General features: G+C 40.0%; 1 protein-coding gene across 1 annotated transcript in view; it reads right to left on the minus strand.

Moving 5' to 3' along the window:
- LOC124798208 (putative phosphoenolpyruvate synthase) overlaps window positions 1-27,895 on the minus strand; it is a 293,711-nt gene that overhangs the window by 86,318 nt on the left and 179,498 nt on the right. Inside the window, exons 19-21 of the mRNA XM_047261511.1 lie at window positions 18,504-18,588; window positions 17,520-17,608; window positions 1,752-1,907 (exon numbers count right to left, since the gene is read on the minus strand). Of these exons, the coding sequence (XP_047117467.1) occupies window positions 1,752-1,907; window positions 17,520-17,608; window positions 18,504-18,588 (330 nt within the window). The remainder of the gene's footprint in view (window positions 1-1,751; window positions 1,908-17,519; window positions 17,609-18,503; window positions 18,589-27,895) is intronic.

Here is a 27,895-nt window from a genome sequence, read left to right on the forward strand (position 1 = left end):
AGTGGCCAAACCATTCTAGGTGCTTCAGTCTGGAACCGCGCGACTGCTGCAGTCGCAGGTTCGAATCCTGCCTCGGGCATGGATATGTGTGATGTCCTTAGGTTAGTTAGGTTTAAGTAGTTCTAAGTTCTAGGGGACTGATGACCTCAAATGTTAAGTCACATACTGCTCAAGCCATTTGAACCATTTCTTTCCGTGTTGACACTGGGATTCCCAAAGCAAAGACTGCGATTTATTGGCAGAACACTCAGAAAATTTAAGCAGGTCTACTAAAGAGACTGCTTACACTACGCTTGTCTGCCCTCTTCTGGAGTACTGCTGTGCGTTGTGGGATCCGCATCAGATAGGATTGACGGAGCACGTTGAAAAAATTCAAATAATGGCAGCCCGTTTTGTATTATTGCGAAATAGGGGAGAGACTGCCACGGATATGATACACGAATTGAGGTGACAGTCGAAGGCATTTTTCGCTGGAGCAGGATCTTCTCACGAAATTTCAATCATCAACTTTCTCCTCAGAGTGTGGAAATATTTTGTTGGCACCCACCCGCATAGGGGAAAGTAATATCATAATAAAATAAGAGAAATCAGAGCTTGCACAGAAAGATTTAAGTGTCCGTTTTTGCTGTGCGCCTTTCGAGAGTGGAACAGCAGAGAAGCAGGTTAATGGTGGTTCGATGAACCCTCTGCCAGGCACTTAATTGTGAATTGCAGAGCAATCATGTAGATGTAGATTTCAATGGCTGCTTCACAACTCAAGTCATTTGTAATCTTTCCTCCAGCACCAGTTTTTCTGAAATATGTAGATGGGAGTTAGCCCTGCAACACATCCTTCACTTATGATAACCCACTGCACACGACTATCTCCCCTTCCTCTGCCCTGTCACACCTTACCAATCAAGTCCCTCATGTCATCATCATTGCATGCTGCACAAACTCACTGGCTTCTGTGCTCATGTGTCACATTTCTATCACTCACTCATGCTGCCTATCCCACTCACATTCCTGTTTCACACACCTGCTGCCTCTTTCTGAGCCATCAGCCACCCCTCCCCAGTCTTCCTGCACACTCTCTGCTTCTTTTTTTCCCTCACCCACTTCATCTGAAAGCCCCCCCCCCCCCTCCCCCCTCCTGACTGCAGTCTACATGCTGAACTGCAGTTCTGTCATCATGTATTCAACCAGAAAAATTTGGCTGTACAGGTGTGTGTGTGTGTGTGTGTGTGTGTGTGTGTGTGTGTGTGTGCAGGCACACACACTCATGCACATGCGTATATGTATGCATTCATTTAGACCAGAAAGGAGATGGACTGAGACCATTAGAGGCCAGAAGACCTAACAGGGTACTGTACAAGAAGAAAAAGATGATGAGGTAAAAGAGAAAGTTGGTGCGGTTTTAATTGTTTTTTGGCATGGCTGTTGACAGCTCAACACTACTCATAAATGATTTACATTCTGCCAGAATTTCCATACCATGTTTATGTGGAATATTTCTCACACTAACTACTGTTTTAACACTATTTATAAATAACTGAACACACGTTTATCACAAATATCAGCATTTTAGAAGGTTTACAGCAAGAAAATATATTTCATTTAAGTAATTTATGAAATTATGAGTAAATAGTGATTGTTTGTCTGCTTTCTTCATAATTTTATTGTAATTATTTTAACTTTTTAATAATATAAAAATAAAGTAATTAGATTTATTTGACAAATTATAGTGTTTGTCAATCAGATAGATTTCTTACTTCTTGTAGGCTGCGATGCCCATGTTTCAATAAGAAGTCATTATATTTTTGTCGAACTTTTCCTGAATTCAAGTCAAGCCATTCAACTGCCAATGGTGGAGGCAAACTGCAGAACTCATCTCCTCGACCAGTTGAAAGAATGTCATATGCTATTTCCTTTAATGCAAATCAAAGAAAGAATTACTTTTTTTAGTTGCCTTATGGATTGTTCAAATATAAAATGCAAAATTATGTAAACACATCATATTACAACAGTTTCAGATGAAAGTGACAAACAACTTTAATTATTCAGCAATCAAAAAAAGGGAAAAGAACTTTCTATTTCCTTTTAAATTTTTCTAATGTTCTGCTTGCACTCCCCTTTTCCAACAGAACAACTGAAACTATGAACAGCTCAGATTTCCAACTTACTCCCTAACTATTAATGACAAATCACAGTGTAACACTCAACATAAATATCCAAATAATCATTGGGACTTGGGCATTTAAAAAATAAATAATGTTTTGTAGAACTACAATAGGAGGCAACACTACTCATCAAATAAATGAAGTGGTGAGTTGTGGACATGCACATAGAAAGCATTACAAATTGTTCAGCTTTCGAACAAAGCCCTTCTTCATGAAACTAACACAGCACTGAAAGCTGTAGCCTGATAATGTTCTCCAGGTTTTGAAACTATATTTCTTCTTTGTAAGTGGCAAAAGGAGAGAATGAAAAATGTTGAAGGATAGAACAAAGAGAGAAATACCCTCTGCTTTGTATGTCATAAAGGTACAGGATTATTGCAAATGTAATTTAACACAATAACATAAGCAATGATATTCATGTGGAACAGGTAGATTCATTCATTTACTCAGTTTCATTGGTCCTGGTTATGCCATGAACAGCAGGAATCAGCAGACATTTTCAGTTATTTTGCTCTAAGAATACTATCATTATTTTTTAATGTTCAAGAAATGTGTGAATCTCAGTACGATGATGCAGATAGTAAAGGAAATCAGCATGCACAGGACAAAAATAGTATATTCAATGAGCATGCAAGTCCTCTAGAAAAAAAATTTGTCACTGCTGGACTTTATGAGAACTAGATATGAGCAAGAAGAATGTCTTCCAAATTACAAAGTGGAATATTGGGTATTTGAATGTTGTGAGAAAACTGGAAACTCTGAAGAGAGGAATTAACACGCCAAAGATGGACTTAGTACAGGAAGGTGACTGTAGGATAACACCAGTATCAACAAACAATCATTATGAATTGGAATGTGGATAACACAGTGAGTTATTACGGCAATGCAATGACAGAAATAAACTGAGTGGCAAAGACTTTCATTTCAACATATGCCATGTATAATGGGGCAATTGATGGTGTATTATGAGTCAGATTGCTGCTGGTTTCAATGAGGGTCATTAGGGACCCCTTTCTACCAGAACCGTATGAAAGCAAATGCACTACATAGGCTTCAGCAGCCAATAATAGGTACCACACCTAGTGCTGTTCCATGGCTTTTGTGTGAAAAGAATGTAAAATGCTGTTTGTCTACATCACATGTGAGCACTTAGAATACAAGTGGTGTAACTCACATTATTTTTGTTTTGAGACATTTAATGGTTTACTGGGATTGTTATAGAAAATTCAGCATACTTTTTGCATTTTTTTTTTTTTTTTTCAAAATGGATTATCAGAACAGTATTGCCACCAGAGGTTGTGCTAAAATTACACTGGATTTCATCCTCTCCCTCCTCTCATCACCATACAATGCAATCATGACACCACATTACACACACACACACACACACACACACACACACACACACACACATACAATCTCTCCATGTATCAAATACACTTAACAAACAAATCTCACATTTCATGAAGGATACAGAAAATAATATTTTAAAAAAAATCCTGGATCATTACAGCCGTGTGACATATTAGATAATCTCCAGCATGGTTTCAGAAGAGGTCAAAGTAACCACGTCAGCTGTAGTACAATTTGTCCATCTTGTGCTTGAAAAAAATAAAAGAAAAATTCCAAGCAGCAAGAGTATTCCTGGGCCTCTGGAGGGCTTATGATAGAGTACATCATGATGTGGTCTTATCAAAGATTTTGAAGAGTGGTGTCACTGGAAAACATGTAATTGCTAGAAACATATTTAAAGGGTAGACAGCAGTGCACATAGATTATATGCTGTAGTGGAGAAATACTAGAGAGAAGAAGGTCAAGGATAAGAAATACACAGTTTGAAGTTCCTCAGGGCTCCATTTAGGTCCAATCCTATTCATATGCTATGTAAATGATTTTCCAAGTTGTCTTGACAATAAGCAATTGATCGCTATGTTTGCAGATGATACATTTTGTGTCTGCTGGACAGACAGTGAACCCAGCCTAGTTGAAGAGATACATAAATTTATTGAAAAGGCAAGAGTTCACTTTGGAAAAGACAATCTAAAAGTAAACATAGGAGGAACTAATATTATTCATTTTAAATGAAGTGGTCCAAACAAACAAAACTCTATGATTGACAAAATTCTACCAAAAACCTTAAGAAATGTAAATTCTTGGGTTTATGCATAGATGATGGACTTTCAAGGTAGCAGCAAGCTGATTATGTCTGTAAAAAAATAAAACCCAGTTTATATGTATTAAGAACATTATCACCACATCTTAATTCTGAAACCCTAAGGACTGTGTATTATGGATTAGTGTACCCTTTCTTGTCTTATGGAACAGTACTGTGGGTGGGAGGGAGGACATTCAAAACTAATATGAAAAAGAATTAAATTTTTACTCTGCAGTGGAGTGTATGCTGCTATGAAACTTCCTGGCAGATTAAAGCTGTGTGCCAGACCAAGACTCAAACTTGGGACCTTTGCCTTTTGTGGGCTAGTGCTCTACAATTTGAGCTACCCAAGCACGACTCATGACCCATCCTCACAGCTTTAATTCTGCTAGTACTCATCTCCTAACTTCCAGACTTCACAGAACTAGCACTCCTGGAAGAAAGGATATTGTGGAGACATCTCTTAACCACAGCCTGAGGGATGTTTCCAGAAAGTTTAATAAGAAAAGGGTTTTCATACTGCAGAAACGAGCCTTGAGGAGCATAGGAAAAGTAAAACCAAGAACTTCTTGCAAAACCCTATTCATTAGACACAATATTCTCACAGTTTATGCCATGCATATATTAGAAACTATAATGCCAGTGAAAGAAGACACTAAGATCACAAAAAGAAATACGGATACTTACAACTATGAAACAAGGGAGAGAAAAGACTTTCATATGGTTAACAGAAATTTAACTTCAGACAGAGAAAAGCCCCTATGTCAAAGGAGTTGTTTTTAATAACTTGGTAGCAAACAAAGTTAAGATATTGATAGGGGATAATTTTAAAAAGCAAGTCAGGCATTGGCTTACCCAAAAAAGCCCTTATAACTTGAATTTTTCACGAATTATAATGTAATAAGAAATAATAAAAAATAAAAAAAATTTTAAAAATAGTAATTTTAAAAACTTTATACTTAGTTGAAAAATGCACATGCATGTAAAATTACATGTTATGAGCACTAAATTGAAACTGAAATTGAAAGGAGCCAGTGCACATGAAGGACAGGAAAAACCTTCCCAATTAGGCAGCTGACCTACCTGTTGGGGTCTCCCAGCTAATCATGTGATACAATTTTACTTTAGAGTATTTTTTTCTAACACAAATTAACATTTTCAATAAATGTTATCCAGTTGTAGAGCTGATATAAAGACCTAATGAAGTTACACATCTTTGGGATGTAAACAGGTAAAGGATTTTATTTACTATAAACAGATTGCTACTTACTGTAAAGAAGACACATCAAGTTGCAGACAGGCACGATTAAAAGACATTCATCTGTAACTGTTGACCACAACCTTCATTAATAATGAGACACACACACCCACACAAATTCACACAAACACACACACACACACACACACACACACACACACACACACACACAAACACAACAAGCAACCACATCTCACACACATGACCACCAACTCCAGCATCTCGGGACAGGATAAAACATCACATGGGATGCAAGCAGCAGTCTGGAAGGGCTGAGGAAGGGAAGGGGAAGGGGAAGGGATAGTAGTGTATGGGCAAGGAGTGAGCCAAACACTGTCTGGTGGAGTGTGCAGGGACTAGACTCCAACAGGCACTGTGTCAGGAGGTTGTGGGGCAGGGGGGCGGGGAAAAAAAGAAAAAAAAATTAGAGGAGTGGAGAAAGATGGGTGGATGTGTTGGCAGAAGGGTGCAAATAAGAAGAATGGAAGATGAGAATGGGGAACATAGGGGGTGGAAAATGTTGGGTGGAGGGTGTGAGGACAGTATGTCACTCTAGGTGGAGACCAGGATAACTACAGGAGTGGAGAATGTGTTGTAAGGATAGCTTCCCTCTGTGCATTTCAGAAAAGCTGCCAGTGGAGGATAGGATCAAGATAGTTCAGATAGTGAAGCAGTCATTGAAATCAAATGTGTCATGTTCAGCTGCATGTGCCACAGGTGGGTCAACTATACTCTTGGCCACAGTATGGTGGTGGCCACTCATCCTGGCAGACAGATGGTTAGTAGTCATACCAAAATAAAAAGCTGTGCAATGATTGCTGTAGAGCTGGTAAATGACAGGGCTCCTTTCACAGGTGCCCTGACCCCTGGTGGAGTAGGATAAACCTGTGTCAGGACAGGAATAGGAAGTGGTGGGTGGGTGAAATGGGCATATTTTGCACCTGGATCTTCCATTGGGATATGATCCTTGTGGCAAGTTGGGATTGGGAGTGGCATAGGGATGGACTATGATGTTATCGAGGTGATGGAACACCACTTTAGGAGTAGTGGGGAGTATCTCAGGTAGCATGTCCCTCATTTCAGGGCAGGATGATAGGTAATGATAGCCCTGGCGAAGCATGTGGTTCAGTTGTTCCAGTCCAGGATGGCACTGGGTGATCACGGGGACACTCCTTTGGGCTGATATCTGTGGGTGGTGGGAGGATTGCGGTTGTGAGGGGAAATGCTTCAGGAGATCTATTTGCAGACTAGGTCTGGGGAATAATGCCAGTCTGTGAAGGCCTTGGTGAGATCCTCAGCATACTGAGCAAGGAAGTTTTTTTCACTGCAGCTATGCCCCTGCCCCCAGCTATCCAGGATATACAGGAGGAAGTTTTTGGTGTGAAAGGCCTAGTCTAGTTACCTGGGGATGGTGTACCTGCAGTGACAAAAACTCCATTGCTCAGTATGCTAAGATCTCGCCAAGACCTTCAAAGACAGGCACTATCCCCCAGACTTAGTCCATAAACAGATCTCCCATGCCATTTCCTCTCACAACCCCAATCCTCCTACTACCCCCAAAAACCAGCCACAAAGGAGTGTCCCCTTCATCACCGAGAATCGCCCTGGACTGGAACAGTTGAACCACATCCTTTGCCAGGGATTTGATTACCTGTCATCATGCCCCTGAAACGAGGGACATCCTAACATCCTACTCAAGACCATTCCCACCCCTCCTAAAGTGGTATTCTGTCACCCACCCAACCTCTATAAAATCCTAGTCAATCCCTATGCCACTCCCAATCCCAACCTCTTGCCACAAGGATCATATCACTGTGAAAGACTCAGGTGCAAAACCTGCCCAATCCACCCACCCAGCACTTCTTATTACAATCCTGTCACAGGTTTAACCTACCCCATCAGGGGCTGGGGCACCTGTGAAAGCAGCCATGTCATTTACCAACTCTGCTGCAATCACTACACAGTTTTTTTTTTTTTATATTGGTGTAACTACCAAAAAACTGTCCACTGGGATGAGTGGCCACTGCCAAAATGTAGCCAAGAGCAAAGTAGACCACCCTGTGGCACAACATGCAGCTGAACATAACACGTTTGATTTTAATGGTTGCTTCACTACCCAAGCCATATGTGTGTGTGTGTGTGTGTTGTGTGTGTCTCTCTTTACTGATGAAGGCTGTGGCCAAAAGCTACATGTGTGTGTCTTTTAATCGTGCCTGTCTGCAACCTGATGTGTCTTCTTCATGGTAAGTAGCAATCTATCTTTTCCTACATTGTTGATATTCCTACCTGGAGTTTCCATTGTTTGTTATTTACTATAAAATTATACACGGCAGGGAAGAACACTTATTTATGCAATTTTTGTTATTCATCATTGATACTATCATTTTCGTTCAGTGGCCCAGTGTCTTCACCATCAGAAGAAAAACAAAATTGAATGCTGTTGTGATTAACAGGTGGCATGAAATGCAAATTTTCTTCTATGTCCTTCTTCTTTTCTTTTGTAACAGACCATGATCCTATGTACAGCTTTCATTGAAGTATGTTAGTGAGAGCAACTGTGCATCTTTTTTTTAGGTCTCAGTCTGAAATCCAACTTGTGAAATTCCATGTCTGTTTAAATAGCTTTCCTGAAAAAGAATGTGAATGCATCACTCTTTTGGTACTGAATCCACTGCATCTTTAGCCATGGCACAGGATGATTTTCAGTGTTGGTGTTCCTTTTGGTGTCTGACTTTGACAAGTTTTACACAGACAGGAAGTCATTGTCATTGTCATTACAGGACATGATGGGGAATTTTTTTCCTTGACTTGACAATAATATTGTAGCAATCACTGGAACAAAATGTCTGTTGTTTCCCCCTGTTGTTTTCTACTGAGGCAAAAATCATGGGAATGGTCAGTTGTTATATTGTAATGTGCAATTTATCTACAGCTGTTATGTCTCAGATGTTGTACCATATACTGATAAAAGCACCAAACACAAGAAACTATTAATTTTGATGTAATGTAATAACATAATAAGAAAATATAAAATACTGACAAACTAGCTCTGGATGACTCTGAATAGGGTGGAAAATACTCATAGCTGGATCCATTATCATCCCAAACAACTGGTTCCCTGAATGAAATTTTCACTCTGCAGCAGAGTGTGGGCTGATATGAAAGTTCCTGGCAGATTAAAACTGCCACACTGAGTTTGATTCTTGATCTGACACGCAGTTTTAATCTGCCAGGAAGTTTCAACTGGTTCCCTGATGCTGTCTTCATTACAATAAATCTTGTTGAACCACAATGAATAAAATTCTTACAACTAAAAAAGTAAAATCCTATTATTGGCACAATAATGTCCACAGCAAATTGAGAAAACTCAATACAATAGCAGGCACAGTGATGTAACTCCAAACTACGCCACTTCAGTTGTTAACAGATAGAAGTCTCTACTTACAGCAGAAACTTGTGCCGCTACTTTTGCAGCTGCTACACAAGTTACATATTACACCATTTACTCTATTAATAGAATGCAATGTGCTGAACAAGATTTCGATACTATTAAAGAAATAAATAAAGAAAAGTGGAGCTTTAAGGAGCTAATATGTTGACAATAATAAAATAAGCTATATGGGGAAACAATTAGTTATATGAGAGAGAACAATTAAACAATATTGGAAGATCAAAACAATATAGCAAAAGAGGGAAAAGAAACCAAATTATGGAAGAGAATGAACTGGCAGGGAAGAAGACAGGGCCTTCTGGAGCTCTCTTGTAGGTTACAGTGCAAGAGGAAAGGTCAGATATATGGGACAACTATGTCTAAAACCTCCATAATGTAGAAAAAGTGTCCCACAGTATGATCAAATATGATCAGGTCAGGTTGACGGAGGAGATAGAGAAGATCCAAAGAAGAGCGGTGCGTTTCGTCACAGGGTTATTTGGTAAGCGTGATAGCATTACGGAGATGTTTAGCAAACTCAAGTGGCAGACTCTGCAAGAAAGGCGCTCTGCATCGCAGTGTAGCTCGCTGTCCAGGTTTCGAGAGAGTGCATTTCTGGATGAAGTATCGAATATACTGCTTCCCCCTACTTATACCTCCCGAGGAGATCATGAATGTAATATTAGAGAGATCTGAGCACACACGGAGGCTTTCCAGCAGTTGTTCTTCCTGCGAACAGGAAAGGGAGGTAATGACAGTGGCACGTAAAGTGCCCTCCACCACACACCGTTGGGTGGCTTGCGGAGTATAAATGTAGATGTAGATGTAGAAAATGAGCTTGCTGAGAAAGAAATAGATGCTCCAATAATAAAATTTGACAAAGCACTGAATAATGTGTGTACAAACAATTAAACTACAATGATATGCCTTTGAAGTTATTGAAGTCAGTAGGAAATATAGAAAATAGGAGCCTATTTCATGCAATTTCAAGAACTAATGGAAACAGAGACATATTGACAATTTATTTTAATAATAACAAAAAATAAGCATTATGTTCAAACTACGAAATAATGCATGACAAAACTGCAAACAATGAGTAAAAGATATTGTCTTTGTGAATTGCTGATTAGAAAAGTATATAGATGAAGACAATGAAAAATTGGAGAGATAGGGTTAAAAATCAATTAGGGTTCAGGAAAAAATCATTGTGGCAAGAGCGTTCTGACATATTGCGCTCAGTAATGAAACGAAAAACACAGGAAATCTTCGAAACCTTGATGGTGTTATGGACTTATTTGAGGACCTAGAGAGACCTCAATCACATGAGGTGGAACACTGTATTTGAAATCTGCAAATAATAATCTACATTATTTAAAATCACATTGCAATAGGGAACACTAAAAATAAGTGCAATGATGAACAAATCTATGTTAAAACATGGTAAACATAACACAATATTGGAACTTGCTGATTATGTTTCTTAACTTGTTTGTCATCAAAGTGATGAAAGCAGTGAAAGCAAATCCAGAACAGGAATCAAAGTGCAAGGGTATATTTCAGTTACTAATTTCACAGGCAGTATATATTTCAAGCAAGAAAGTATCACAAGAATAATAAAAATGATGAGCAACTGTACAAAAGATGACTATGTTTCATTAAACAATAAAACTGTTGAAAACATGGTACATTCTCCTATTTAGGGAGCAAGATGTCCAGAGCAAGGAACACATCATAACCAGATTGTCACAGGCTAAGAAAACATCTGTGAAGAAAATAATTCATTCATGGGTAAATACAAACAGTAGCAATTATAATAATACCATCACCATATAAGCAACACCCTTGTAACAAACTATGAAAATTACAAGGAATGATGAATGTCAGTTTACAATCTAATCGTTACACAATGATATCAACACAAGTGATATGATCCTTTAAAATTATTTGTAATATGCTTTCCTTATTCACAAAAACTTCATATATAACATCTCTCCTTTAATTTTATATGTACATTAACAGAAATTTGTGCAGAAAATTTCAGTTATAACTGCAGAAGAATTCAGTTAAAGAATACTGAGGAAGCAGGTGTCTGTGTCAATTATATTTAAATACAGAGTTATTACTGCTTGTGCAATTCATACCACTAAGCAGTGCATTTAAGAGTTAAATACTAGCATACCTTACCCACATTTAAGAAAGTGATTTCTTAAAATTTCAGTAGATATCCTGCTTCCTTTTAATATCAATATTATTATGGAAGCATTTTCACTCTTGCTGAACAAAGTTGTTCATGACATAATACATCACGTAGTAAATGTATTGACAAGTTATGAACATTAATCCTAGCTGTTTATAAACTTACGACTTGGGATTCTTGGAGATATTCCACACAAATACAAACTGATTTTTCTCTGTGCTGTTAAAATTTTCTAGGAAACTGATAAGTTGCCACAGTATGTAACACCATAACACATTACTGACTGAAAGTCACACAGTGGAAAACCCAGGATGGAATGTAACAATGTTATGAAAAGGAAAGATGCTACTCAGTATGTAGCGGAGATGCTGAGTCACAGATAGGTACAACAAAACGACTCAACTCAAACACACCAACGGCAGTCTCAGACAACTGAAACAACGCTGCAAGCATCAGCACCAGCGCATGATGGGAGTGGCGACTGGGTGGGGGTAAGGAGGAGAGGCTGTGGCTGGGAGGGTGTGGGATAGAATGCTGGGGGTGGCAGACAGAGAAGTGATACAGTTCACACAGAGTACATGGGAGAGGTACATAGGGAGGGGGGGGGGAGTAACAGAAAAGCAGAAAAATAAAAAAGACTGGGTGTGATGGTAGAATGATGGCTGTGTAGTGCTGAAATGGGGACAGGAAAAGGGCTGGATGGGTGAGGACAGTGACTAACGAAGGTTGAGAGGTTGAGGCAAGGAGGGTTACGGGAACACAGCACATATTGCAGGGAAAGTTACCACCTGCATAATTCAGAAAAGATGATGTTGGTGGGAAGGATCCATATGTCACAGGTAGTGAAGCACTCATTGAAATCAAGGATATCATGTTTGGCAGCATGTTCAGCAACAGGGTGGTCCACTGGTTTCTTGGCCACAGTTTGTCAGTGGACACTCATGCGGACAGAAAACTTGTTGGTTATCATGCCTACATAGAATGTAGTACACTGGTTGCAGCTTAGCTTATAGGTCACATGACTGGTTTCACAGGTAGCCCTGCCTTTGATAGGATAGGATATGTTAGTGACTGGATTGGAGAAGATGGTGGTGGGAGGATTATGGGACAGGTCTTGCTTCTAGATCTATGAGCCATGAGGTAAGGGATTGGGGGCAGGGGCTGTGTAAGGATGGAGAAGTATATTGTGTAGATTTGGTGGACAGAGGAATACCACTGTGGGCAGGGTTGGAAGTATAGTGGGCAGCACATTTCCCATTTCAGGGCACGATGAGAGGTAATCGAAACCCTTGTGGAAAATGTAATTCAGTTGCTCCAGTTCTGGGTTTTACTGAGTAACGTGGGGACTGCTAGTCACTGCAGATGCGATGACCATGGATGGCTCAGCTGTATGGAAGGGATTTCTTGGTACGGAACGGGTGGCAACTGTTGAAGTGGAGGTACTGCTGCTGGTTTGTAGGTTTGATATGGACGGAGATACTGATAGAGCCATCTTTGAGATGGAGGTCAACATCTAGGAAGGTAGCTTGTTGGGTTGAGTAGGACCAGGTGAAGCTAATGGGTGAGAAGTTGTTGAGATTGTGGAGGAATATGGCTAGGGTGTCCTCACCTTTGATCCAGATAGCAAAGATGTTATCAATAAATCTGAACCAGATGAGGGGTTTAGGATTCTAGGTCTTTAGGAAGGATTCCTCTGGATGGTCCATGAATAGGTCAGCATAGGATGGTGCCATGTGGGTGCCCATAGCCATACCCTGAATTTGTTTGTAAGTAATGCCTTTGCAGGAGAAGTAATCTTGGGTGAGGTTATAGTTGGTCATGGTGACTAGGAAGGAGGTTGTTGGTTTGGAATCCATTGAGTATTGGGAAAGTTAATGTTCAATAGTGGTAAGACCATGGGCATTAGGAATGTTAGTGCATAGGGATGTGGCATCAATAATGACGAGCAAGGCACCATGTGGTATAGGGACAGAAACTGTGGAGAGGTGGATTCCGTGTAATAGGTTGAATGTGCTAGTCTACGAGAGCAGAGATTCTCTCACTGGGGGCACAGTAACCAGCGACAATTAGGCATCCTGGGTGGTTAGGAAGCATATAGAAGATAGGAGTGTGGGGAGTGGTAGGGGTGAGTAGAGAAATGGACTCCAGGGAGAGTTTCTGGGATGGACTTCGGGATTTGGGTAGTGACTGTAGATCATGCTGGATTTCAGGAATGGGGTCACTGTGGCAAGGTTTGTATCTGGAAGTATCTGACAGCTGGCGGAGTCCTTCAGTCAGGTAATCCTTGTGGTTCAAAACAACAGTGGTGGAGCCTTTGTGCGCAGGTATGATTATAAAGTCGGGATCAGTTTTTAGATAGTAGACGGCGATTCTTTCTGCGGATGTAAGCTTAGTTTGTATGTTGAGAGACTTGGGGAATGATGGTGAGGCAAGGTTTTAGGTTAAGAAATTCTGGAAAGTTAACAGGGGTGATTTGGGGGCAGTTGGGGTGGATCATAGTTGGATGGAGGAGTGAACTGTGTTAGCCAAATTTCAATATTGGGCTTCGGTTGAGTGTGGTTGGTAGAGTTGGTGGAGAAAAACTATTTCCATTGTAGGGACCGGGAGAAGGAGAAAAGTTCTTTAACAAGTCATGCATGATCAAATTTGGGAATAGGGCAAAAAGTGAGACTTTTGGAAAGGACTGATATTTCTGGGGGACTAAGGTTTCTGGAGGAAAGGTTCATGACTGTGTTGTAGGTCTGTTTAGGTTCTGGTTTCTGTGTGGTTGTGGGAGTGGGTTTTGGAAGGTGGGGTAAGTGTAGTAGGTCTGTGAGACAGGGTTTGTCAGCAATGAGAGGAGAAGGGGGAGGTTTGGAGGTTATTGTAGAGGTGGTAGACAGTGGTACTCAAAGGCAGGAGTAGGAAGTGAGCATGATGGAGAGCATTTTGTGGTGGCATTGTGTATGTTGCTCAAGTTCCTGCAGGGTAAGAGATTCAATGTGTGTTACAGTTCCAGGAATTTGGGATTGCATACCATACCACACATTGGAGCTCTTGCCAGCAAGAACTTGAGCAACATGCACAATGCCACCTCAAAAAGCTCTCCATCCAGCTCACTTCCTATTACAGCCTTGGAGTACCACTATCCACCACCTCTACAACAACCTCAAAACCTCCCCCATGTCCCCCCATAGCTGACAAACTCTATCTTGCAGACCTACTACACTTACCCCACCCTCCAAAACTCCCTCCTACCACCACACAGAAACCAGAACCTAAACAGATCTGCAACACAGTCATGAACCTTTCCTCCAGAAGCCTTAGCACCCAGAAATATCAGTCCTTTCCAAAGGCCTCATCTTTTGCCACACTCCCAAATTTTATCAAGCAGGACTTGTTAAGGACCTTCTCTCCTTCTCCTGGTTCCTACAATGCGAACAATTTTTTGCCACCAGCCCTACCAATCAGTCTCAACCAAAGACTAATACTGAACCTTGCCTAACTCAATACACTCCTCCATCCAACCGTGATCCACCCCCACTGCCCCTAAATCACTCCCTGTTATCTTTCCAGAATTTCTTAACCTTGAACCTTTCCTCCCCATTGTTCTTCAATTCCCTCAACATGCAAACCAACTTTACATCTGCAGAAAGAACCGCAGTCCACCATATAAAAACTGATCCTGACCTTATAATTTTACCTGCGGACAAAGGAGCACCACTGTTATTTTGAACTGCAAGGATTACATGGTGGAAGGACTTTGCCAGCTGTCAGATACTTCCACCTACAAACCTCAACACAGTGACACCATACCAGATATCCAGCAGGATCTCCTGTCATTACTCAGATCCTTAGGCCCATCCCAAAACCTCTCCATGGAGTCCATCTCTTTACTCACCCCTACAACTCTCATGCTCCTACCTTCTACATGCTTCCTAAAGTCCATAAACCTAACCAGCCAGCATTCCCCATTGTGGCTGGTTACAAAAGATAACAATGATTTCCCCCACCGTCTCTCTACAGTGCCTGTCCCTTTACCACATGTTGCCCTGTTTGTCACTATTGATGCCACCTCCCTATACACTAACATACCTAATGCCGACAGCCGTACCACTATTGAACACTGCATTTCCCAATTCCTCCGCAATGTCAACAACTTCTCCTCCACTGGCTTCACCTGGTCCTACTCAACCCAACAAGCCACCTTCCTAGATGTTGACCTCCACCTCAAAGATGGCTACATCAGTACCTCTGCCCATATCAAACCTACTAACCAGCAGCAATACCTCCACTTCAACAGATGCTACCCATTCTATACCAAGAACTCTCTCCTGTACAGTTTAGCCACCTATGGTTGTCGCATCTGCAGTGACAAGCAGTCCCTCTCAAAATATACCGAGGGTCTCACTGAAGCCACCACTGGCTGTAATTATTCTCCCAACCTTGTACAAAAACAAATCTCCCATGCCTTACCTTTCCAATTTACCACCACCTCCCAAAGTCCCGCCATCCAGCCACAGAGGAGCATTCCCCTCGTAACTCAGTAAATCCCAGGACTGGAGCAACTGAATTACATTTTCCACAAGGGTTTCGATTACCCCTGTCCTGAAATGAGAAATGTCCTGCCCACTATCCTTCCCACCCCTCCCACAGTGGTATTCCGCCATCCACCAAACCTACCCAATACACTCATCTATCCTTACACAATCACTGCTCCCAGTCCCTTACCTCATGTTTCATACCCCTGTAACAGACCTAGAAACAAGACGTGTCCCATAATCCTCCCACCATCACCTACTCCAGTCCAGTCACTAACATTACCTATGCTATCAAAGGCAGGGCTGCCTGTGAAACCAGCCACGTGATCTACAAGCTAAACTGCAACCACTGTGCTGCATTCTATGTAGGCATGATAACCAACAAGTCTTCTATCCGCATGAATGGCCACCGACAGATTGTGGCCAAGAAACAAGTGGACCACACTATTGCTGAATATGCTGCCAGACATGATATCCTTCATTTCAATGACTGCTTCACACTCTGTGCCATATGGATCCTTCCCACCAACACCAGCTTTTCTGGAATACACAGTTGGAAACTTTCCCTGCAACACATCCTATGTTCCCATAACCCTCCTGGCCTCAACCTTTGTTAGTCATTGTCCTCACCCATCCAGCCCTTTCCTGTTCCCATTCCAGCACTACATAGCCATCATTCCACCATTACATCCAGTCTTTTTATTTCTCTCCTTTTCCACTACTCCCCACCCCCCTCCCTACTTTTCCCATGTCCTCTATGTAACTTGCAGCACTACTCTGTCTGCCACCCCCACCATACTATCCCTCCTCCTCCCCACCCCAGCCTCTCCTTCTTACCCCACCCAGTCACCACTCCCATCACGCACTGGTGCTGCTGCTTGCAGTGTGGTTTCAGTTGCCTGAGACTGCAGTCAGTGTGTGCAAATTTCATTTGAGTGTGTGTGTGTGTGTGTGTGTGTGTGTGTGTGTGTGTGTGTGTGTGTGTGTCTATCGTCTATTGTTGATGAAGGCCTTAATGGCTGAAAGGTTTAAATGTGAGAGTTTTTTTTGTTGCACTTATTTATGACTCAGCATCTCCTTATATGCTGAGTAGCAACTTCCCTTTTCATATTACTGTTAACTGACTGAAAGTGTTTGAAGTATGGTGGCTGAAGAACAAGTTTCTGAAGTGAATATCTGAAGCAAGAGATGAAATTTGATGAGCACTGTAGAAGAACTAGAGAAGACTAAACTGGAAAAAATTTAAAAAGTACATTAGGAAGAGGTATTGGAAAGAATATGAAAAAAAAACATTTCTACAGAATCATCATACCAGGGGAAGTGGCAAACAACCTGGGCACTTCCTAAGTCATCCAAGGACCTGGAAACAAGAGGAGCAGTAGAGGAATTATATAGTTTATTTTAGAGTAAATAAAAGAGATCATAATAGATTCTGGGTCTAGAGGCATAAATTTGTTGAAAGACTGAAAAGAAATGAATTTTCATTTTACTCAATTTGTTTTTCAACTGCTGCATTTAGCTGCTTACTATCAATAATCTACACATTTTTAACTTTCAACAGTCACTGCATGTTTTGTCGTTACTTCAGCAGTATTTCTTCCCTTTACTTTCAGGCAAATGTATCTTATAGTAATTTCACATAAATCATGCCCATTTATACTGATAAGCTCCAACTCTGATTCGTCATGATGTTTTGACTTAACTCAATAATAAAGTAGTCTTCCAGTAGTTGCGAAGATGTAGAATAAAGTTTCTTCTTCCCACTAAATATTTGTAACTTTTAAGTAATTTGGCCCTTACCTTGAGAGCTACTGGTATTTCTGCAGATAAAACATCACAGCATTGTGATAAAAACAGTGAAATGTCACTTGCATGATCAACACCAATATCTGAAAAAGGAAAGAACAATTAATTTGTAAGTTTTTAAGTATAATACATTAAATATTGTGATAAGCAAATAACTGCTTTTTTCTCAAATGTCAAAGGTGGCTATATAAATCTCAGTATACAATATTACAATTCCATAAACTTTTACTGATGTACTGCACTGCTGGAAATTTTATGGAAGTACTCATTCAACCATAGATTTGTAATCCTATTAAGAAGAACCTGCATACTGTACATTAGCACTAAACTATCTCTATTTTTCTCCCCTCAATTTGGTGACACAGGCTATCTGTCCTCTTTAATCACTCCCAATCTATCACTCTCTCTTTTCTGAGTATATGATTCTGAAAGCTCAAAAAGCATTGTCTACTTTTAAACATATAATCCTGGTTCATATTTTCCTTTTAGTATGACTGATGAAATGACAGTTTCATTACATTCTTTCACCATAATTTATTATGATGCTTATTATTTTTCAGCTCAAACTGTGAACATGTTTTAAAAAGAAAGTAGTTCCCTCCAGGAATTAAATCAGTATTTAACTAAAAAACAAAATCTGTAAAGTATTTAATACACTGCAATGCTGTATTATCACACCAGCTTGAACTTGTGCCTATCACTGGAGTAACAATTCCTGAACATCTAAAATGGAGTCACTTGTTTAGAAAAGAGAATTACCTCCCACTAGATGTCAGATGTGATACAAGAGACACATCTTTGGCAGTTACGTTTTCTTGTTTCATTGACAAATAAGTTATAGCTAATTGATGACACTATCAAATTAATCACATCATACATGTTCATGGAATCTGAGTAATTATGATTTAGCAAATTTGACCAGGTGGAAAATGTGAAAGTTGTAATTTTGAAGAGGTTATTTTCTGTCACCCCGCTTACCTTTGCTTCTTTCTGTTAGTACTATCATTGACACAATTTGTGAAATGACACTAACTTGTGATGTATTTGAGTGGCATTTTATTACCTGCAAAAAAAAAAAAAAAGAAAAAAAAAGTATTACCAGTTATAAAACAAGCTGTGATACAAAATGTATTTTCAGCATGAATGAAGGAGTCTATTTACTAGGTGAAAGTAAACTGTCAGACACATAGCCTAAAAAGATACAAGATTATGACTCTCGGTATCACACATTCTTGCGAGGAATACAGACATAATTACCTCCATCTCTGTTTTCCTTCCTTTATTTTTTTATTTAAATCTGGTGGACTTAGAAGGATTATTCAAGAAATAAAACATAATTTTCCTGTCATATTGTTTAGCAGATCAGTCACAATGAGAAGTGATGTATGGCATTACCAATACACTCTGAAAAACTAATATCATGATATACCAAGCACAGTAAGTGGAATCTGATAAATGATAACTAATGGTATGCCTGTTACTGTGGAATCTTCAATCTGATAAGTCTGCACTGATACACTGATTATAATATTGTAAAAAAATTAATTATTGTACGTACTTTTCTGTTTTGTGTTGTTTGTGGTCAGTCTGAAGACTGATTTGAGGCAGCCCTCCACACTACTGTATTCTGTGTATGCTTTTTCATCTCCAAATAGCTACTGCAAGCCATATCCATCTGAATCTAGTTACTGAACTCATCTCTTGGTCTCCCTCCACAATTCCCCCCCCCCCCCCCTCCCCCAATTCTCTCCAATACTACATTCATGATTCCCTGATATGTCCAAATGTGTCTTATCTACAAATCCGATCTTTCAGTAAAGTTATGACACAAATTTCTTCTCCCCTATTCTATTCAACACTAACTCATTAGTTACACAATTTACTCATTTAATCTTCACCATTCTTCACATTTCAAAAGTATCTATTCTCTTCTTGTAAGAACTGCTTATTGTCTACCGTTCTCTTCTGTGGAAGGCTACACTCCAGATAAATGCCTCCAGAAAAGACTTATTAAAACTTAAATTTATATTAAATGTCGACAAATTTCTCTTCTTTAGGAATGATTTTCTTTCCATTGCCATTCTATATTTTATATCCTCTCTACTTTGTCCATCATAAGGTATTTTACTGTCCAAATAGCAAACCCCTCATCTACTACCTTTAGTGTCTTGTTTCATAATCTAATTCCCTCAGCATCACCTGGCTTAATTCAGCTACTTCCTATTGCTCCTGGTTTAATTTGTTATTGTTCTTCTTATATCTTCCTTTCAAGGCACTATCCATTCCATTAAACAGGACTTCCAAGTCCTTTGCTGTCTTTGACAGAATTAAATATCATGAGCAAACTGCAAAGTTTTATTTCTCCTTGCTTTCCTTCACAGCTTGCTCAACATACAGATTGAATAACACTGGTGACAACCTCCACCAGTGCTTCCCTTTCAAGCCCTTCAGTGCTTATAACCACTGTCTGATTTCTGTACAAGCTGAAAATAATCTTCCACTGTCTTTATTTTATCCCACAACATTCAGAAATTTAAAGAATTTATTCCAGTCAACACTGTCAAAAGCTTTCTCAAAATGCACCTATCTTCTACTATAAGTTATAGGATCAATATTGCCTTGCATGTTTCAACAGTTCTCTAGAACACAAACTGATCTCCTCTGGGGTCAGCTACTATAAGTTTTTTCCGTTCTTCTGTTAACAGTTCTTGTCAACATTTTGCAACTGTTTGTGGTCATCAGTCTTCATAGTCACACCTGTCAGCATCTGCTTTCTTTGCAATTGACATTAACACATTTTTCTTGAAGGCGGAGATTATTCCCCTGTTTCATATATCTTGCACACCAGGTGTGATAGTTTAACCATGGCTGGCCCTCCTGAGGATCTCAATAGTTCTGAGGGAATATTGTCTACTCCAGTGGCCTTGTTTCAGCTTAGATCTTCCAGCACTCTTCCATACAATATTTAACATTTTGAACACCACATATCACAGATGAAAGTAAGTGTAAGTGGAACCTAGAAATGTAAAAATTAGAGATAATTAAAGGGTTGTATGGTGTTATAAATAAATAAATGAAATCCAGAGGCTCACTCCTTGATATTTGCAAGTTGGGTGATACCTAGCCTACTGTAAGGTTTGTACCACCTGTGGAATCAATTCAGTTTCAAAAAGTAATGCATGACTTTGTTATATGTTTTGTTTTTGCAGCAGGATAAAATGCTCTGTTTTGTAGACCAATAAATTCTGATTTGGATTGGTAATGCTAGTTTTCACATGTGTGCAATGTTGCCTGAAAATCACATAATTGTGATTGTGGGTTGGTCACAGCTGGTTAGCAGGACTGGTTTTGGTGGAAAGCACTGCATATGGATTATGACAATAAAGTATAAATAGCAACTAACAATATTATGAAAAGGATAGATTGCTACTAACTGTAAAGATAACACACTGAGGTGAAGACAAGAGCAATGAAAAGATGGTTATACACTGAGATTTCAGTCAAATCCTTCTTCCAAAAAGGAAACACACTCACATTCACAGAAGCAAGCACAGCTCATGCACACATGGCTGCTATTTGCGGCCATCCTGGCATGAATAAAACTGTTGTGTTGAGTGAAAGCAGCAATCCAGAGAGGGGTGGGCAAGGGCAGTGATAGCAGCATACAGCTTGGATGAGAGAAGTCAGTACTGTCTGGCGGAGTATGCAGGGAGTATATGGCAGCAGGACAAGGCTGCCAGGTGCAGTGCCTGGAGGCTGTGGGGGGAGGGAGGGGGCAGGGAACAAGGAGAGGAAAAGGAGAGGAGCAGATAAGTGGAAAAGACTGGTGGAAGCATTGGCAGAGAGCTGTGCACAATGAGGGTCAGGGGATGTGGATTGGGAGGATGTGACAATACAGAGGGGGCTGAAACTGTTAGGTGGGAACAGTATGTTACCTTAGGTTAAGGCTGGGATATTTTGGGAGTGGAGAATGTGTTGTAAGAGTAACTCTTATCTGCACAGTTCAGAAGAGCTGATGGTGGAGGGAAGGACCCAGATGGCCCAGGTTCTGAAGCAGCCACTGATATCAAGCATGTTATGTTCAGCTGCATGTCAAGTCACAGGGTAATCCACTTTGCTCTTGGTAACAGTTTGGCAGAGTGGCCATCCATCCTGGTGGGTGGCCGGTTGGTAATCATATAAAAAACTGTCCAATGACAGCAGCTTATATGACACAGCTGCTTTCACAGGTGGTCCCGTCTCTGATGGGGTAGGGTAAAGCTCTGACTAGGCTGGAATAAGAAATGCTGGGCAGGTGGATTGGGCAGCTCTTCCCCCTGGGTCTTCTACAGGGGTATTATTCCTGTGGTAAGGGGACTGGTGCAGCTATGGACTAGGATGTTGTGAAGATTGGATGGTTGACTGAACATCACTTCAGGAGGGGTGGGAAGAGTCTTGTATTGGTTGTTCCTCATTTCTGGGCACAAAGACAGATACAGTCAAAGCCCTGATGAAGATTGTGCTGATGAACAGAACATGCTTGATTTGAATGGCTGTCACACAGTCCACATCATCTGGATCCTGCCCTTCACCATCAGCTTTTAGGAACTTTACAGATGGGAGTTATCCTTACAACACATTCCCCACTCCTGAAATTATCCCTGGCTCAACCTACAGTAACCTGCTGTTCACACACCCGTCATCCAACAGTTTTCACCTCCTCTGTCCTAACATCTCCTCACAATTCACAGCCCTTCATCCTCACTGTGCACTGTTCCCTGCCAATGCAACCACTGGTCTTTTCTCCTTCCCTGTTTCTCTCCTTTTCTGCTTCATATTTCCCAACCCTCTACCTCTATCACAATCACCAGATGCTGCATATGGCAGTGTTGTCCTGCCACCATCTAGTCCAATCATGCTCTGCCAGACAGCACTGAGTTCTCTTCCCCCAGCTGTCCCCTGCTATTCTTCACCCTAGCTCAACCCAATCTGGATTTCTGTTTTTGTTCAACATGGCAGTTCCATTCTGGCTAGAGTGGCTGGAGACAGTGGTCAAGTGTGTGTGCTTTCTTGTGTCGATGTGTGTGTGTGTGTGTGTGTGTGTGTGTGTGTGTGTGTGTTTTCTTTTCAGAAGAAGGTTTCGGCTGAAAGCTCAATATGTGTCAGTCTTTTCACTGTGCCTGTCTGCAACTCAATCTGTCATCTTTACAGTGAGTAGCAACCTAGTCTTTTCATAATGTTGTTGACATTACAACCTGGACTATTCACTGTTGCATTTAAACAGCAACAAACTAATTTACCAACTTTATTGAATAGGTTAGGGAGATTTACTGTAGTAGGTTAAACAGTTGTCTGAAAACTGAGAGGCACTGTCTGACAAACAATAACTTGTACAAAGTAAATAAATTCTGTCTCCAAATAATTAAGATCAGTGGACAGAAACAGCTATGGAAATTCAGCAGTGTCAGAGACAACAACATTTGTTTAATAACTTGGAGACATTCACATCTCAGACAATAGAAACCACAAAACTGATAGATGTGGCACTGACAAAATGAACTGATGAAAAGTAAATTGAATATATTGCAGAAATCAAACATAGTGTGGCCAAATTATGTGGGCCACTCTCCGACGAAAGTGACATTTGCAGTCAGGCTCACAAATTGTTAATGACACTGACTCACAAGAAACCTCTGCAACTACAGATCAAGCAAAACTAAAACAAGTGGAAGATTTAGAAGTTGATGCAAGGTCAGTGACATTAAAAAATGTATGCAGTATGGTAAGGTATAACTTGGGGTTGTTGTTGTAAAATTTGACACATTAAATCTGCATTTAAACTGTGGTACAGTCATCGAGCTGTGACAGATATTGATAGGCTAAAGGAACATAGAAGCAAACCTGCTACTGAGTTGTAAGTAAGGCAACAACTGAAATACCATGCAGCAATAGAGCTTGAATAGCTGGTACCGATATTTGTAGTGGAAGACTGTGAATTTCAGCTGCATTAGTTTAGTAACTTCTAAAAAGAGCAGAATAAAACACATCCTATTGTGTTTATAAAACCATTCTGAGGGATCCTTCCCAAAAACTGGGGTAGTAAACAAGATACCCACTTTGTTGCTGAGAAGGCAATGCTTTCTTGTGTGTGACTGAAGCTGGGGAAATTTATTAATGATGTACTGACTACAAGCATGGGTTTCCGATGAAGTATTAGTCATCAGTCATATGGACATCACAGCATGATGAAGTTCTGAACACAGAAAAGCTGATATTAGCAGCTCTGATAGTATGAACAGATATATTGAAAAGTATGTAAATAAAGCCAAATATGGGGCCAGAGAAATACGTCAAATGGACATGTCAAGAATTTTAAAAAGCAGATTGATAGTTGACAATAGAGAGAAATGACATGGAACAATTTCTAGTCATGCTGGACAATTGCAGGTTTGACACAGTCAGACCACAGGGCTGCAAGTTAGAGGCATGCTCAATCTGTGAACTGCACCAACAGCCAATCACAAGGCATCAAAACAGAGAGGGGCAGTCACTTTGGTGTACAGTCTGAGGGAGATGAAAATTACAATCGATAAGACTGGAACTATCACCGAAATTACTGGATGAGACATCTAACAAGAAGGGAGTAATAATTAGAGCCTGGATACTGAGGACCTGGATGGAGAAGTGGAATGCTATGAACAGAGGACTGAGCAAACCTGACACTCAATTCTGATTGCTGAACAGGTTGGGGGAACTGTTTTGGCAAGACGGAAGCTAAATGCAACCACAGAAAATCCCAAATGTCTAGTTAACATAAAAATTGGGGGCAACCATCTGATGGTTCAACTGATTCGGTGCAACAATGAGGAGTTGATGAACAATTATCTCTTGGTTGAACCTGAACAGAAGCCTGTAAAAGTGATAAAGCAGTCAGCAATCCCAATTAAAATAATAGGAATTCTAACCATAGTGGTAATGGATAAGGCAAGTGAACTTAGCATCATTTCACCAGAATCCTTTACAAAAATAGCAAAAAGTCAGAGATTAATGATTCTGCTTGTGAGCGGACTAGAAATAGCTCATACTGTGGATATATGTTTGAAAATGATTAAGAAGTAGGTGGGACTGGACTTACAGATGAAAGGATTGTAGATGGATTATGCCTTCCTGATAGTACCAGGGTTAGTGGTAGAGTCAATACTTGAAGAATAATTTTTAGCAGAAAAGGATGCAAAGATACACTTTCCCCAGGAAAAACTGTTGTGAATTTTGAGGGTTTCAATCTTGTGGTCAAATTATTCAAATCTACCACTGGCCAAGGGGAGGAAAACAAGCAGGTGAAATTACAGGGGGTAGATACTCACTACAGGGCACTACCGTATAATAATTCAAAACAAAGTACCATCATTCACAGAAGGCGACTGGCAGTAAATTGAGAAGCAACACCTATTTGAATTTCTTCCACAGGGACATCTTACTCAATTCATTGAGACAGTATGCGTCTGACGAGGGCCCAGGTTTGATTAACATCTTTAAATGCCAACCGAATAAAACCCATTGTGTCATTTAATAACTGTTCTTCCTCTACATCATCATCCAGGAGAACTTCGGCAGACAGAGAGGGTAAGAAAATGCTCAAGAGAATAGGTAAGTAGTACAGTTTTGCTGTGCTATATTTGTGTATATATTTGTAAAGTTTATGCCTAGGTTTAAAGTGTATTGTCAGTGTTTTTTCATACGTATAGCAGGAATATTATTTATTTATTTGTATGTGTCACATCATACTTTAGGTTGTGCCTTTCTGTGTAGAATATTACAGAATGTGTATTGATTGAGTTGATTAGATAATGTTTGTATGTTGTGTTAGGAGTTCCAGGCATATCTGCCATGCATTCATTTTGCCTTTCTGTCTATCAAGGGTATTTATGATAATGCTTTCAAATCTTCTGGTACAGATTTTAAATTATGATCAGCAGATTTAGCGATTATTTGTGGTGTCTGTGCCCCAGGAACAAAGACAGTCTTGTAATTTCAATTTCATTTCCTTGTTTCTTTATAGTTCTTAAATTATTTGGGCCTAGGTACAAACATTCTGTATTTTTGTCTCGAATTACTGGCAGTTACAGTTACATAGAATTTGCATCCTACATATGGCATGTTGTCAGTTAACTATACAACACAGCTGTCCTGTAATTTTAACTTCATTTCCTTGTTATCTTAACAGTTTTAAAATTTGCTTGAATTTAAGTAAGATTTTAAAGAATTTTTGGTTTTAAATTCTTTTTGCAGGCTTACCAGCTGGCTTGCTCATGATGAAGTTTTGCTCATGATGAAGTTTATAACTACATAATTTCATTCTCTTGTTGGCCCATAAGACAAATGCACTTCTTTGCATGTCTACATTAACAATGATATTTTTCAGTGCATGTTCACCACTTTTTTATGGTTTGAATGGTATATCAACTCAAAGTTGTAGCATATTACTTATACACTACTGTTAAGTGAATTTGTTACATGTTTACTTTTACTATTGGAGTTGGCTCTCCTTATATAATTTGTTCAGTTGTCATATGTTGTTTTACACTGAAGAGCCAAAGAAACTGGCACACTTGTCTCATTTCATGTAGGGCCCCTGTGAGCATGCAGAGGTGCAGCAACACGACACAGCATGACTCAACTAATGTCTGAAATAGTGCTGGAAGGAATTGACACCATGAATCCTGCAGGGCTGTCCGTAAATACCTAAGAGTGCAACAGGGTGGAAATCTCCTCTGTACAGCATGTTGCAAGGCATCCCAGATATGCTCAATAATGTTCATGTCTAGGGAGATTGGTGGCCAGCAGAAGTGTTTAAACTCAGAAGAGTGTTCCTGGAGCCACTCTGTAGCAATTCTGAATGTGTGGGATGTCGCATTGTCCTGCTGGAATTGCTCAAATCCATTGGAATGCACAATGGACATGAATGATTCAAGTGACCAGACAGGATGCTTACATACATGTCACTTGTCAGAGTCATATCTAGATGCATCAGGGGTTCCATATTACTCCATCTACACATGTCACACACCATTGCAGAGCCTCCACCAGCTTGAGCAGTCCCCTGCTGACATGCAGTGTCCATGGATTCAAGAGATTGTCTCCATACCGATACACATCCATCTGCTCGATACAATTTGAAATGAGACTTGTCTGACCAGACAACATGTTTCCTGCCATTAACAGTCCAATTGCAGTGCTGACAGGCCTAGGCAAGGTGTAAAGCTTTGTGCTGTGCAGTCATCAAGGGTAAACAAGTGGGCCTTCAGCTCCAAAAACCCATATAAATGAAGTTTCATTGAATAGCTTGCACACTGACACTTGTTGATGAGCCAGCACTGAAATCGGCAGCAATTTGAGGAAGGGTTGCACTTCTGTCACGTTGAAAGATTCTCTTCAGTTGTCATTTGTCCTGTTCTTGCAGGATCTTTTTCCGGTCTATCTCAGAGATGCTGTGTCCTATCACTCATGCATCAACTATAACACCTAGCAGTAGTAACCAATCTACCAACTGCACCAGACACTTGTTGCGTTAGATAGGCATTGCCGACTGCAGTGCCATATTCGGCCCATTTACATATCTCTTTATTTGAATAAGCATGCCCATACCAGTTTCTTTGGTGCTTCAGTGTATATCCTACTTTATTGCACCATACTTTCTGAGGCTACTTTCCCTCCATTTATTTACAGTTCTAAAGATGGTAGTGGAAACCAACTAGAAACTGATCATCTTGCTGTAATTATATACTGAAAATTGCAGTCTAGGCATAAAAAGTTTTTTTACAGTTAACTTTTTTATTTAGTAAGCAAAAGATATTTACTGTTCTAATTTTTTGTCATTTATACAACAATTAATGCACTTTTTGTCACTCTTAATTTTTTTCAGAGCAACTATTATTTTCAATCATCTCATCAGAAAGTTTATATGATTTTGGATTATTATTCATTATGGCATATAGAAAAACATGTCCTACACATGCCAAAGAAGTAGCCTCTATTACAGGTTAGAGATATAAGATTAAGTTGGTGGGAGACAGGCAGTGGCATGAAATAGGAGGACACTTGTGGCTGTGAAGTACAGTGAGAAATGTGGTTGCCTTGCAACCACTACAGCAGTTGTATAGGCCCACGAACGCACTGAAATGAATGTCAGCCAATGGGGTTCTGGTGAAAGTGTGTTATGCCTATCAAGCCAATAGTGGATCAAGTATTGCTTTCAAAATACTCCAAGCATATAAATTTTATTTTATTTTTTCCCTCTTACAGAATAGTCAATATGGTAGTTCTGCTGTCTTGAAAGGAAGAATTTAAATAGCCAAAATGTCATTAGATGTATTCCAATACCCGCTCTATTA

The sequence above is a fragment of the Schistocerca piceifrons genome, chromosome 5, assembly GCF_021461385.2.
Source record: "Schistocerca piceifrons isolate TAMUIC-IGC-003096 chromosome 5, iqSchPice1.1, whole genome shotgun sequence".
In the NCBI taxonomy this organism is placed as follows: domain Eukaryota; kingdom Metazoa; phylum Arthropoda; class Insecta; order Orthoptera; family Acrididae; genus Schistocerca; species Schistocerca piceifrons.